The 15334-nt window shown below is 48.3% G+C and overlaps 1 protein-coding gene across 2 annotated transcripts; it reads right to left on the reverse strand.

Moving 5' to 3' along the window:
* Nucleotides 1-10603: 10603 nt before the first annotated feature.
* Nucleotides 10604-14208, reverse strand: LOC123410606 (ubiquitin-like protein ATG12). 2 transcript variants are annotated; one of them, XM_045103548.1, is made up of 6 exons: nt 14099-14208; nt 13959-14017; nt 11450-11474; nt 11344-11408; nt 11181-11243; nt 10604-10943 (listed from the first exon to the last, which is right to left on the reverse strand). In XM_045103548.1, the coding sequence occupies exons 1-6, from the start codon at nt 14124-14126 to the stop codon at nt 10884-10886; spliced, it is 300 nt and encodes a 99-aa protein (XP_044959483.1). In that variant the 5' UTR covers nt 14127-14208; the 3' UTR covers nt 10604-10883. The 2 variants fall into 2 exon arrangements, with proteins under 2 accessions (XP_044959483.1, XP_044959484.1); XM_045103549.1 differs by lacking the exon at nt 11450-11474 and having other exon boundaries at nt 11344-11412.
* Between the last annotated feature and the right edge of the window lie 1126 nt (nt 14209-15334).

Consider the following 15334-nt stretch of genomic DNA (forward strand, 5'->3'; position numbering starts at 1 on the left):
CGACCCACATCTACTCGGCTCATTGGACAATGTTCTTCGATGGGTCCAAGATGTTGAATGGCTCCTGCGCTGGCATTGTGATCATATCGCCAAAGGGTGACAAACTCAAGTATGTGTTGCAGATACACTTTGATTCCTCCAACAACGAGGCAGAGTATGAAGCTCTCCTTTATGGACTGCGCATGGCCATCGCACTCGGCGTCCGTCGCCTGATGGTCTATGGCTATTCGGATTTGGTGGTTAATCAAGTGATGAAGGAGTGAGACGTCAGGAACCCCACCATGACCACATACTGCAATGCAGTGAGGAAGCTCGAGAAAAAGTTTGAAGGTCTGGAACTCCACCATGTTCCGCGACTGAAAAACCAAGCAGCTGATGAGTTGGCAAAACTCGGATCCACTCGGAGACCAGTCCCGAGTGACGTCTGCCTCGAGCACCTCCACCTTCCCTCAGTTAAAGAAGATCCTTTCACAGAGGAACCAGTGGAACCAAAGAGCTCGACAGATCCGACTGAAGTCAAAGTCCCTGCTGTGGTTGATTTGATTATGGAGATTCTTGTTATCATCCCCGATTGGACTGTGTCATTTATTGCATACATCCTGAGGCAAGAATTACCAGAAGACGAAGTCCAAGCCAGACAGATCGTCCGCAGGTCAAAGTCGTTCACTGCCATTGATGGTCAGTTGTACAAAGAAAGCGTTTCAGGCGTCCTTCAACGATGCATCTCCCCTGAGGAGGGACAGTTAATCCTGGAAGAAATTCACTCGGGAACCAGAGGTCATCACGCCTCCTCAAGGGCAATCGTCGCCAAAGCATTCAGAGCTGGCTTCTTCTGGCTGCAGGCGAATGAAATGGCGAAAGATATGGTCGACCGATGTGAACGCTGTCAGTTCTACTCTAACAAGTCCCACAAACCAACATCTGCGTTGAAGACAATCCCTCTTGTTTGGCCGTTTGCAGTATGGGGATTAGATACAGTCGGTCCATTCAGGACAGGCCAAGGGGGATTCGCACATCTGTTGGTTGCAGTCGACAAGTTCACAAAGTGGATTGAAGCCAAACCCATCAAGAAGCTCGACGCCCTTACAGCCATCAAGTTTGTCAGGGACATCATCTCCAGATTCGGGGTACCTCACAGCATAATCACTGACAATGGAACAAACTTTGACTCGGACAGATTCAAAGGTTTCTGTACAGGCCAAGGTATCCGAGTGGATTTTGCATCTGTGGCGCATCCCCAAACAAACGGGCAAGCAGAGCGGGCGAATGGACTAATTCTGCAAGGTTTGAAGCCTCGACTCCTGCGAGAAGTGGGACATGCCGCCGACGCATGGGTCATCGAGCTGCGTTCGGTGCTTTGGGGTCTCCGCACAACCCCAAATAGATCTACAGGGCGATCCCCGTTCTTCCTCGTTTACGGAGCAGAGGCAGTCCTTCCGAGTGACTTGCTTCACAACGCTCCACGAGTTGAACTCTTCTCCGAAGCTGAAGCAGAGCAAGCAAGGCAAGACGGAGTGGATCTTCTAGAGGAGGAGCGCGAGATGGAACTGACTCGCTCAACCATTTATCAACAAGACCTGCGGCGCTTTCACGCGTGACACGTCAGGAGTCGTACATTCCAAGCAGGCGACCTGGTGCTCCGAGTGGATCATCAGAGACCTCACAAGTTGGCTCCCGCCTGGGAAGGACCCTTCATCATCTCCAAGGTGCTGAACAACGGAGCATATCGACTCTACAACCTCGACAGGGAAACGGACGAGCCGCGAGCATGGAACGGAGATCTCCTCAAGCGCTTCTACACGTGACCGTCGACTGAAGCAATGTAAAGAACAAGTATCGTTGAAGTAATATAAAGCAGACTGAGTTTTTGCAGATTCAAAATTCTTCCGCGTTCGCACACTCGGGTCTCAAAAAAAACTTAGCTGCGATCCAGAATTGCCTAAGTACTAACTTTCTCCGAGTGTGCACTAAACGTCGCACTCGGGGACTTAGCCGCGATCCAGAATCGCCTAAGTACTAACTTTCTCCGAGTGTGCACTAAACGTCGCACTCGGGGACTTAGCTGCGATCCAGAATCGCCTAAGTAATAACTTTCTCCGAGTGTGCACTAAACGTCGCACTCGGGGACTTAGCTGCGATCAAGAATCGCCTAAGTATTAACTTTCTCCGAGTGTGCAATAAACGTCGCACTCGGGGACTTAGCTGCGATCAAGAATCGCCTAAGTACAAACTTTCTCCGAGTGTGCGCTAAACATCGCACTCGGGGACTTAGATGCGATCAAGAATCGCCTAAGTATTAACTTTCTCCGAGTGTGCACTAAACGTCGCACTCGGAGACTTAGCTGCGATCAAGAATCGCCTAAGTACAAACTTTCTCCGAGTATGCGCTAAACGTCGCACTCGGGGACTTAGATGCGACCCAGAATCGCCTAAGTATTAACTTTCTCCGAGTGTGCACTAAACGTCGCACTCGGGGACTTGTCTGCGACCAAGAATCGCCTAAGTAGAAAGCTTCCATCGAGTGTATCTTACAGATCCACTCGGAGGCTTAGCACACCCTCATTGAGGCTCATGTAGATGTCAAGAAAACTGACAATTACATGAGTAGCATGAACCTCATTGAGACTCATGTAGATGTCAAGATAACTGACAATTACATGAGTAGCACGAACCTCATTGAGGCTCATGTAGATGTCAAGACAACTGACAATTACATGAGTACCAGAACCTCATTGAGGCTCATGTAGATGTCAAGACAACTGACAATTACATGAGTAACAACTCGCTCCGAGTACGACCTTACAGTCGCACTCGAAGACTTAGCCGCGATCATGAATCGCCTAAGTACACAATTGCCTTCGAGTGTATCCTACAGATCCACTCGGAGACTCAGCAGACCCTCAATGAGGCTCATGCAGATGTTAAGACAACTGACAATTACATGCTCCGCATGTTTGCCATTGGCTTCACCAAGAAACGCCAAACAAAAACCACGAGCCAAAATCGTGTCAACAACTCTTTGGCAAAGGAAGAGCAAAAGATTCGATTCAAATTCAAAGTTCGTCTAAAGATAGTTGGTTCGGTGTAGATCAAGCTTATCCACACCGAACCACGAATGTGACGGCCAACAGCAGTGGTCAAAGTTTTATACAACTAACAGTCGGCATACCGAGGTAAACGTTTTCTCAAGTGTCGTCAGGACTGGCACTGGGACTGGCAGGCTCCAAGAAAGTGTCGAGGTCGATCCCGTCTGCGATGCGAGTGGCACTCTCAAGGAAGGTCTCCATGAAATCTTTGAATCGAAGCTTCTTGGTGTTTGCGACCTGCAGCGCCTTCAGCTTCTCTTCGCGAGCCTCCTTGCAGTGCACTCGGACCAGCGACAGCGCCACGTCCGCACCACAGCGAGCAGCAGACTTCTTCCACGCCTGCGCTCGGTTCGGAACGTCCTCCAGCCGAGTCATCAACCCTTCCATCTCTTGTCGGGACTCGTCTTCGGGCCACAGCTCCTTGTCGATTCGGCCGACGACCTCTCTCAGTCGACCGATGAAAGGTCCCACTTTACCTAGGCGAATGTGCGCTCGGAGCATGTCTCGATTGGCGTCGTCGCCGAGTGGAACGTTCGGAATAATCGACCACTCAACGTCAGCTGCTTCAGCCTCAGCGTCCATACAAAAATCCGCAAAGACAAGACGAGCAGCAAGTAAGCGCAGAATGAACTACACAGTCAACAAGCACTCGGAAAAACAGAACTTACCACCGAGAAGTGCAATCATCTGCCTTGCCCAGTCACTGACGTACTTCTCCTGTGATATGCACCGCCTGTTCATCACCTTCATCTGCCCCATCAGCTCGGTTCTTTGTTTCCACATTTTCTCCATTTCGGCCACCAATGCCTTGTTTGCCTCCCGGGACTCCTCGTTCAGCCAGAGCACCCTTCAGACCAGCCAAGGCAAGCATTGCTGCCTCCAGTTCCGCAGCAAGCTGAATCTTTTCAGCCTTCACAGTGTTGTACGCCGATCCCATCTCGCAAGTCTTCTGCAAGTCCGCGCGAAGAGACGATCAGACAAATTCAACAAGGAAAACAATAAAAACTCGAAGTTCTTCAGACCCCTGCCGACGCAAGCAGTCGACAGCGGTCTCGGGGACTACACCCAGTGGGTTCACTAAGAGTGACCCCACTGGCATGAACCTCAAACAGGTCCGCCCTATTGAGATACATAAAAAAAACAATCCTATGAGGCTACTACTACCCGACCTGAGTAAAATTACTCTCGGGGACTAATCCAGTAGGTGCACTCGGAGTGCCCCCACCGGTAACATTCGAACAGATTAGTTTTGATCTGATCAACTTAAAGAAAATGTATATAAAGACAACTGCCGGTGCAAGCACTCGACAGAAGTCTCGGGGACTACACCCACTGGGTTCACTAAGAGTGAACCCACTGCAAAATAATCATCATGCATCCGAGTATATTGCTTAAACATCCACTAGGTTACAAGGGGAAAGCAAATACTTACTAGCCCACTTACTCGGATATCGTCCCGGAGTTCCAAACTTCGCTTGTACACAGACGCGATGGAGTGGTACGCTCTCTTGGCATCACCCGCCATCAACTCCGCCTGCACCATGGGCCCCTCGGCAGCTCCCACCTGATCTTCCGGAAGACGCTGGGCGTCGAACTGGGCAGTCGACGGACCTGGCACCACAAGAGACTCCTTGGGCATCCCAAGTCCTGCTCCAGTTGGTTCAGCAACGATGAGCACCGTGTCAGTCAACGGCATCGTCTCGGTTGGCGGCGCGTCCATGGCGGGAGTAGTAACAGACGGAACAGCCTCAAGGACAGGCGCCGCAACTTGCTCGGACCTTTTCTGATCGCCCTCCTCCACATGGATCACCTCTGAAGGAAGCCCGACCAAACGACGTGAGACCACAGGAAAAAGGACAGGACCAAAGACAGAATTCGTGAAACAATAATGTAAGCTCTCGGAGTCGCCACGACGTACCTTGCTGGGATGTGACAACGTTGTCCGTATCCATGGGATCGTCCCCCTGGCGTGGCAGAGAAGTGGCGGAGGTGGCAGCTCTGTCGAGTAAAATTCACTCGACTAATAAGCATGAGTTCAATCAAATACTGGAAGAAGATAGAAGAACAATACACTTACGCTGAGGCGACGGGAACGGCGATCCTCATCCGCAGCAAAGCCTTCCGAGGCTTGGATCCACTCGGTTTGGCCACCTTAGAGGGCTGGCCCGCGGGCTCAGCAGCAGAGTCCCTGGTCCTCTTTGTGCTCCGAGCACTCGGAACCACGGGAGAAGCTGGCAGGGCACTCGGAACCACAGGAGGAGCTGGCGGGAAACTCGAGGCCGCTGGAGGAACCGACGGAGTCACGGGTTCGTGGCGGCGTTTAGTTCGAGGCTCTGGTGGTGGGGGTGGCGAGTTTTGTTCCTCATCTTCCCCCTCTTCTTCTTCGGACTCCTCTGTCTCCCCACTGTCGGAGACGTACTCGACGCTCTCCACGCTGCCCTCCTGGCTGCCTTCCTCTTCCTCAGCCGGATTCTCGTTCGAGACAGGAGAAAACCAGTTGGTCCATGCCTGCACGAGATACAGTCGACAACATCAGACGTCAGACGGTGATACAAGAAAAAGCGATAAATCTAAGACAATTGTGTGCACTCAACAAGTTATACTCACCTCATTCGGAGAAGGGTTGTCCGCGCGGAAGGGCTTCACTCGCCGGGCTCTTCTGGGGTTATCGCAGGCGCCTGTGATGTTGCGAACCCACGACGTCACAAACTCCCCGGTCACGCACTCAGGGTTAGTCCGAGTGGAGTCCTCAGGCCCCGTGTAGTGCCACATGGCGTGGTGTCGAGCTTGCAAAGGCTGGATACGCCTACCCAGAAAAATCTCCAGCAAGTCTATGCCAGTGACCCCCTTTCGGACGACCTCTACCAACGCATCGACCAGAGGCTGGATCTGGATCTTCGCCATCTTCGTGAGCGCAAGTTTCCTAGGCGGAGCCGGTCGGTCTAGGCTAAAAGGTGGCAGTCCAGTTGCGACATTCGGGCAAGCAACGTCCTAGCAGTAGAACCAAGTCGACTGCCTGTTCCTAACGGATTCGGACAACTGAAGAGCGGGATAGCTGCTTTTACTTTTCTTTTGGAAGCCTAAGCCTCCGCAGAGCTAGAGGAGGTGAGTTTTGTCGTCCGACTGGCTAAGTCTTTTGATGGTTTGAGATCTAGCAGAGAAGATGTGCTTAAAGAGCCCCCAATGGGGAGGACAGCCGATAAAACACTCGCACAGCACGACGAAGGCAGAGAGATGAGCTATTCCGTTGGGAGGAAAATGGTGGAGATGCGCCCCGAAGTGGTTCATTATACCTCTGAAGAAGGGATGAGGAGGCAGAGAGAAGCCTCGGTGCACGTGACTGAGCAGCAAGACGCGCTCCCCCTCCTGGGGCGCCGGCTCCGTCTCGCCCTCCGCCGGCAACCTCCACGTCTTGTGCTCGATCATGCCTTGCTCCACCAGCTGCAGCATGTCCTCCTTCATCACCGTGGAGGGGAGGAAATCCCCCTGGATCCAACCCGCCGGCAGTGCTCGCTGCCGCCGCTGAGCAGGAGCCGCCTTCTTCTTCTTCTTCCGCGCCTCGAGCTTGCTCGTCTTCCCCTTTGTCATGGTGGAGGCTGCAGATCCGCGGGGGAGGAGTAGAAGCAAGGAGCTCGGGATGCGCAGGAGGTCACGAGAGAAGCGGGGCAAATGCGTGTTATCAGGCGAGTGCAACGAAAAACCCTCGCTGTAGAGGCTTAAATAAGGTTCCGACTGGGTCACTAGCAGGTGGCCCCGAAATCTTATCCCCCGACCTGTTGCTGCGATATTAGTGGAGGAGATGAAGGCGTGGAAATCGAGGCGGCAGATACTACTCGATTACGATGTCGACATCCCCGCTGAGCGCGCGGCAACCAAAATTTGAGGATCCCGGAAAATACGCCGCTGTCAGTTGACTGGTCACGTCAAAAGATTCCATGGAAGCACTCGGTCCCTGACGGTTCGTTTCACAGATACATCCACTCGGATCACTGGTCAAGAGGATAAAATGGATCGAGGCAAACAACGCCAAAGTCGCATCCATACCAGTCGGATCCGTACTTCAAGCATCGCTTCATTGTTCCAACCCCAATCCATTCGGGGACTAATGATGGGGTTATAGTCCTAGGGTAGGGTCATAGGCCTGCCCCATGGGTCCTACCCAAGGACTACCCTTCATAAGGGATAAGGCCCTTAGTCAGTTCCGACTGAATTAAGGACTTCCCATCATCCAGTCGGTGACGAATCCTCCATCATCCAGTCGGAGATGAGCATTCGGAGCGTATCAAACTTACCGACTGGATTCCACTTTGTACATCGTAACCCCGTTGGAGGGCAACGGTCATACGTTTCCACGTACCTTTATTAGCATTTAAGACATACGTTACCTGTAACGTAGGCATTTATTCGTCACTACTCCACCCCTGTGCACCGAACCGTTGTGAAGGGTAGCGCACTATATATAAGCCGCCCTTCCCCACTGCTGCAGGGGTTAGCAATTCACTGTAATCCATATTCCACTCGACAACAAGCTCCCAAGAGCACTCAGACGTAGGGCTTTTACCTCCACCGTAGAGGGGCCTGAACTCATACAACCTCGCCGTAGCTAAGGCTTTGCCCATCCTTTCGTACCCTACACATGTACTGTCAGACTTATACCCACGATAGGGGGAGAAATGTACCGCATAGAATGGCAGAAAATGCAAAAGAAATGTCATAGACATTTTGTCCGCGTACTTAAGAATCTGAACTAGAGATTCAGATTATGAGAATTTGCAACATATTGCAAATAATCTGCCATATACATTTACTGATGACAAAGGTGTCACTGAATTTTCATACTAGAATGAGTGGAGGTACCTAATAAACACTCGTATCCCCACATGGGAGCAAGAGGTGGAGAATTCTGGTCGCATGGGATTAAGTTCTCATATGTTTCCGCGGAAATAGAGGAAATGGTCTCATCGGTCAGTAAATGTGATTCAACCTCATGTTGAATGACACCTGATGGATGCGCGTCATCTAGATCTCAGCACAGATGTGCACACATTTTTATGGTGTTGGGACATCGAAACACCTTGACTCCGTTGTTGTGGAAAATCACAAGGAGTTAAGAGGCATAATGAGAATTCCACTAATGATATTGATTCACGAGAATCGTATATTGAAGTCTACATATGTCGACATAAATTTCTTCTTGAGAATTGCAGAAATCCTTTTGGGCCCTGAACCAAAATCCATGGAAAGTGTTGTTGACACTTATATTGGTTCAAACGAAAGGAAGCAATTAAGAAGAGTAGTACTCGCTCATCAAAAGAGAGGTGTTTACCCTAGTAAAACCTGCTCCTCATAAGTATCTTCCGTAGTGAAGAGAAGTGATTTTTCGTTCAGGAACGAAATGGATGAGGTGGTGAGAAAGCGAGGCTTGTAGCACATGGGTTTTCGCAGAGACCCCCGCATCAGTTATGATGTAGCATACCTTCTCGGTATGAGTGGAATTATGTTTCAATACTGAATTGGCAGTACAAATCCATACATTTGATGTATGTAATGGCTACATACTCACATGGATCATTCAGTTTGGATATATATATTGAAGTCATGAAATGGCTTAATATTCCGAATCCAATGATAAGTCGCAACATGTGTGAAGCTTCAGAAGTCATCCTATGACTCTGAAGATGTCGGAGAGTTGTGTGGTACAACCGACTAAGTGAGTTACTCCTTGATAAGGATTACTCTGACACTGATGATTGTTGATGTGTATTCATGCAGATATCATGAATTGGATGATCTTATCATCAATGCCTATACAAGACATATTAAATACACACAATCATTTTGAGACGGATATTTGGGTCAAACAAATGATGCTAAGTTTATAGCTTTAGCAAAATCCCTCGGGAATAAATGTATGTCAGTCTTCATATATCTAGAAATATTGAAAAAGTTCAATATGGATATATCTTATCAAAGACACATATGGTTATATTATACCTTGCATGGGACACAAGCCCATTCAAACCTAGGGAAGATGGTAATGTGATAGTGGACATGAAGTTCCGTATCTGAGTACCATTGGAGCACTCATATAAATTGCAAAGTAAACCATGCCTGACACTATATTTGTTGGCAAATTATTGAGAGTGCATCCCGAATAAAAGGTATAATGATTGGTATAACGAATATCTTGAGATATGTCCAAGACACAAAAGGTCTTGATTAATTTCATTGAGAAAATCAAGATGAAACCATGGTGTGATATCCTGATGGTGGCTAATAATCTGATCCCAACAATGCCATATCAAAGACTGGATTTAATGAAAGAGTATTCGAAGGAAAGCCTTCAGAATAGACTCTAAATGAGTCATTCCTATAATCATTTTGCGATAACTATGTTTGAAGCATGACAAGATATACATGTCTTTGCAGAATAAATGGTCACATGTGAGATCATGTGAAGATTCATTGGAATCAATTATCATTATTTACCAAGATGATGTAACTTGTATTTCTTATGGGTTATATTTATCCTCACAAATTAAAGAAATGTAAGAGGATAATATGCAAACAAATTATTGTGAGATTCACAATTTCTCTACCAACGTTTATATTCCAGAATCACGTTCGTGGAATTGGTATGAGAAGACATTGATGGAATTGGTATGAGAAGACATTGATGTTTGCAAAGTTCAGGGGGAGTAAAATCCCAAGTTATAACCTGTTAGTGATCTTCAGATCATTCATATTGTACTCTTTTTCCCTTTATGAGTTTTTCCAAGATGGTTTCTCATATCAGGTTTTTAATGAGACATTATAAGTACAAGTGCGGATATATGCCATATTGGTTTCTCCTTATATTTTTCTCACTGGGTTTTAAAGGAGTTTTCGATGTCATATTATTATAAGGTTTCTCCTCAATTTTTCCCACAAGGTTTTTGGAGAAGTTTTCAGTTTGTAATATATATATGACGAATTGATCAAGGGGGAGTGTTGAAAAACAAAACATGTCCAGTCAAAAAAAAACAAAAAACAAAACATGTGATCAATTATATGGGAGGGATGCCTCCCAGGAGGTGTCTGTTGGGGGAAAAGGTGTCTCACCAACACACCCTTCATCTTGTATACCCTTCATCTTGTATATAAGTGGGTCTCCCACATTGCAATGAAACTAATGAATCATTTGGACTCTTCATTTATCTCTCTTTGCATTCATTCTATAATATAATCTTCTATGGTCCACTAGCTACTGATCATGAACTAGTGTACGATGCCACCTAATACGGAACATGCACACTTGTACTGCTAGTACCATTATAATGAAACTGACAGGACTACTAATTGCATGACCGCGACGGTAAATTGGGAAAAGGACATCAAGGTGCACGAAAGAGCTTTCGCTTGAGGCTCGGCTTGAAGTGCTCAACAACTGGTGACTGTCTTGATGGCACGATCAAAGATGAAGAATAAAGATGGTAGATTCCAGGGAAGAGAAAAGAAAGTTCAAGTAAGCATCTCGCTACAGACAAAATATTTTTTCTTTCCAGCAATAATAGCCGTAGAACATCAGAGTATTGTCTCTACCAGGAAAGAGAAGACGTCTAGGGTTTTTGCTGCAGACGGATGATATGGAAAATGGTATTGCTTTGCCATCATGTTGAATACCACGTGAACGAAAGAGCTTCCGTTTGAACCTCAATTTGCTGTGCTTTTTTACATTAATAGCGCCGTGAAATGTTAATTTTGGAGGCAAAAGGGTTTCATATGTTGGCTCAAGGTAATTTCCAGCAAGTTCACCTTTTACCCCCATGCCATGGATGATGCATAATTGACCACCAGCTGCCCATCGATTCCAAAGTTCTGCCATGTAAAAGGAAGCAAAATGTTTAACCACCATTAATCACATATTGAATGTCAGTTTCTGCTACAGTAAGATTAGGTGACTGAATGGTCCATGCTAGTGCTTAGATTTTCTCCTCGAGTAGCAAAAAGAATGGGATGCAAACAATCAGAATAGCTGAAGACTATTTATTTGACAGTACATTTCAGGCATGACTGAAGAGGGCATATAAAAGTAATGGGAGTATTGGATCTTACACTGTATAGATCAGATATCAACTCATCTGGATTAGGGGAAAATGCACTATTCACGTAGAGAAACTGTTGGCAAAACAGAGAGAGGTTGTCGATATTATTTCCATATATGCTGATACAGTGACACTATGATCCCATCTAGATGAATTACAAACTGCGTTCATACCACTGTGTCCTGGTGAATTTGGCGGCGAAGAAATTCAATTACCCTCGCAAATTTCTCATTTCCACCAATCTGAAAGAATATAAGGGGGTTAGAAAAGATTACCAGCAACGAAGGCACTGACTGGGAACAGCCTGTGTAATTTGATGTTCAAATTGCATGAACCATAACAAAGTACTTCGTTAGTACCAGCATATATTAATTTATTCACTTTTGCTTATTGAAAAAATAACTATAGCATATAATTCCATTTGATGACGGACTTCAGGGCACTTTATTTACTCGTGCACTAGGGCTTTGCGTAACTTGAGAACAAAAGGTCGTGTCTGTAAAACAAACAAATACTGATGCATCGAAAGCTATGATGGATTCTACTCCCTCTGTACCTGAATACTTTTAGTCAAAGAGATAACCTTTCTGGAAAATATCCCCCCCTTTCCACGCCCCCGCGTCGTCTCAGCCGAGGCGACAAGGCGACATGGGCGGACACCTAGTCGCGCCGCCGTGCCGCCCTCCCGCCCTCCTTCCTCCCCTCGCCGTCGCTGGAGGAGGCCGCCGGGCGACGGACGGCGGCCGGGGGGGGGGGGGGGGGGGGGGGTTCCTCTCGTCAGGCCGCGGATCAGCTGCGTCGCCGACAAGCCCCTGGGCCTCCTTCTCCAGCGGGACGGCTCCCTGGCTGCGGCTCTCGCGGGTGGCAGTCGCGGCAGCGCCGTCGTCGGCCGCCTGGTCTTCGACCCGGCGGCTCCTTTTCGACGCATCGGGGCGGCTGCCCCCCCCCCCCCCCCCCGCCTGCCTTGTGGGCGCGGTCCCTGGTCGGGCCTGTGGCGGGCTGGCCTCTGGTGGCTCCGGTTGCGCTGCGGTGGTGGGATGCCAGATCGGCCGGATCCAGCCCGTCGGCCTCTACGGCAGGGAGGTGAGGTGCTCGGTGGCTCTCCGGTGGCGCTGGCGCGGTGGCTCAGCGAGAGGTGGGCGGGTCAGCGAAGGTGCAGCGCGTGAGGGTGCTGGTGGTGTTGGGTATGCTCCGGGCGAAAGCCTGCCCGGTGTTGCCGGCCGGCGGCATCGGCGTCTGTGGGCGTTGTTTAACCTCCTTGGAGGCGTCGTTGTGGAGTGCCACATCCCCTTCACCCTCGGATCTTGCTCTTCGGGTGAAAGCCTAAGGCCCGGTTGGGTCAGGCGATGGCGTCGACATCGTCGCTTCCCTCTTTGGGGCGTCGCCTTTGAAGAGTTTCGAATCCCGTTTTGCACGCTTCATGGGTTGGACGCTCGCAGCATTGCGGTCGGCTGGTGCCCGTCCGGCAATGCGGATGTTGCGCGCTTTCTGTTTGTGGCAACGATGGCGGCTTTGGGCGGACTCAGGTTTGTTGATGTTTCTTGGTAGCCAGTCTCTTGTCTTCTGAAGTCGGAGCGGTTTGAGGAGGATCCTTGCGGCGACGATGACATGAAGACGGGTGGTCGGTTCTGGCGCTGGCTCGGCGCAGGTCCAGTGCTTTTCATCCTTCAATGCTCGTCGGCTGAGTCGAAGCTGCCTAGTCGTCGGCGCGTGTGGTGGACTGTTTGGCGTTGTCCGACGCAGGCCTCTACGCTTGTCTGCGGTGGAGGCTACATTGGTGGTCGTTGATGGTGAAGTCGTAGTCGCCCTCGCGGAGGCGTGATGACGATGACACCGGATTACAACCTCGACGGAGCTCTTCCCCTTGGCGGCGTGTGTGCGTTCTTGTGTAGGTTGTCAGGTCGCCCTGTGTGCCCTGTTGTGGCGGGCGCATTGTGACGGTTTTAGCCCGATTTTCCGATTATTAACCGGGCAACTCTCTTCGCCCTTTTTTAATGAGATCGGTACCTAAGGGACCGCGTTTCAAAAAAGAGAATACTTTTAGTTGGGGAGAACTAGTCTAGAAAGGAAACACTACATCAAGACATGCTCAAATGTGAAACATTACAAACATCCACAAAATAATCTGATAGGATGGGTCTTCAGGCGACATTGTCGAATTACATCAAGTTATTATTTTCAGAAAACAACAACTTCTAGAAGGAAACATCATCCCTAGTGCATATGTCTCTAAATTTTATAATAGTGTGTGTCCAGAAAGTTGCAAGTACTGAGGGCTATCTATGCATCCAAGTGGGGAGTGAGGAAAGGTTCTCGGCGAGTACAACTGACATGGACATGTACAGCGTATTAGCAACAGTAAGGGTCAAGATCCGGATGTCTTTGGCACACACATTATTTTTCTTGTTGCTACGATGACATCGTAATCAACCGGAGACTTGATGAGGCAAAGCCAAGCATGCCCTTCGCCATCACAGCAATCTTTTTCTGCTGCTGGGCTACAACCAAAGACACGTTGCTGCGATGGCCCCGGCCAACAACAGGCCAGTACGGCACCGCTTCTAGGCTACAGCGCCGTTGCCTTTTCCCCGAAAATACCACCAATCCCACCCTTCCCCCAAAAATAATGGACGCTCTCCGGCTGCAGCTAGCTGCTAATTTGGTCGGCCTGGGCCAAGATTACCGCTCAAATCGCACGAGATCTCCCACAGGACAGTGACCCGGGGCGGACTGCTGAGCTTGCTGGTCGTGTAAGGAACGCAACGGCGAGAAAGAAAAGAGACCGCACCTTGAACTTGGACTGCCGCAGCTTCGGCGCGTTGGCGACGGACTGGAAGTTCACCACGACTGCGGATCGGGAACCACGAGAGGGGTGAGCGGAGAACGGACGGAGGGGGAGGGAAGGGGGGAGCGGGAAAAAGATCGAACCTTTCTTGTGGTTGGGGTCGGCGGCCATTGCCGAAGGGGAACGGACACGAGGGAAGGAGGAAGGAGGAGGAAATTTGCGGTGAGGCCCCTCATGAGAAGGACCCTGTAGGATGCGACCCTTGGACTTGGAGACGGGTTTTGTTTTTTTTTTTTGGAACGGAGCGAGGCAAAGTAGGATTTTGATGGCTTCGCCCGTAGCGCCCATCGATGGGCCGGCCCAGTTAGAGGCAGCGCATGCTGCGCGTTAGCTACTTACTCCCTCCGTTTTCTAAATATAAGTCTTTTAAGCGATTTCACTAAAAGACTACATACAAAGCAAAATGAGTGAATCTACACTCTAAAGTATGTCCATATACATCCGTATGCAGTTTTCTAGTGAAATCTCTAAAAAGACTTATATTATGGAACGGAGGGAGTAGTTTTTACGTGATCCACACACACACACACACAAAAGCTACTTAGTTTTTTTTGACAAAGTGATTATTGTATTTTTTTAGAATAAATTACTTTCATCTTTTTGATTATGCCATGAGGTTAGAGAGTTTTCTGTCCTCGCAGATCTGATTATTCGGATATGATGGGTTTTTGTTGGTCTGCCAACTTTTTGTTGTTGGTTTGATTCTTTATGAGGGTAAAAAGTATCATCGACGACATGGTGGAAATGTCATGATTCAACGGCATGCACCTCTAGTGGATCATCCCGGTCTAAGTACGTTCATCGATTAAGACTTCTCATCCTTTTGCATGGCTGACTCAAGGCGATTTCAAAACTCATTATTGGTAAATGTTCGGGCGGGTAAAAGAGTGACAATAAGGTTGTTTTAGTCTAATTGCAACCTCTTTATCGAAGTCTTTGGAGTCTTTTTTTCTAGCAGAGATCGACGCCGCATAAAAAGTGTTTCCGAGAGATTTCATTGTAATTCTTAGTTATTAGACTTATTTTGTGTTTTCTTCGATAATAGATTCAAATCAGCGTATATATATATATGTTATTCCTAGTTAGCGGCTAGATTTGTTTCATGTTATTATTTTGGCATGTTATATTCTACATACTATTTAGTTTAAAATGAACATTTTGCACTTTGCATATGCATAAGCTCTGAGTATCCACATTAGTTATGCTTGTGAAGATTTTAGGCTCAACGTTTTTCCTTTCGCATATAATTGTGTGATGTATGAAAATTAAAAACCTAATTTATTTTATAAATTTTCTCATATAGATGGTTGAAAAGTTTA

Source organism: Hordeum vulgare, chromosome 7H, assembly GCF_904849725.1.
Source record: "Hordeum vulgare subsp. vulgare chromosome 7H, MorexV3_pseudomolecules_assembly, whole genome shotgun sequence".
In the NCBI taxonomy this organism is placed as follows: domain Eukaryota; kingdom Viridiplantae; phylum Streptophyta; class Magnoliopsida; order Poales; family Poaceae; genus Hordeum; species Hordeum vulgare.

Bases quoted from the DNA above. Each gene is read 5' to 3' on its own strand.
- LOC123410606 (XM_045103548.1), bottom strand. From the start codon at position 14,126: ATGGCCGCCGACCCCAACCACAAGAAAG. The intron at 11,409-11,449 runs GCTGGTAATCTT...TCTTTCAGATTG, and splicing joins TCCCAGTCAGTGCCTTCGTT to GTGGAAATGAGAAATTTGCG. The intron at 11,244-11,343 runs GTATGAACGCAG...TTTTGCCAACAG, and splicing joins AAATTCACCAGGACACAGTG to TTTCTCTACGTGAATAGTGC.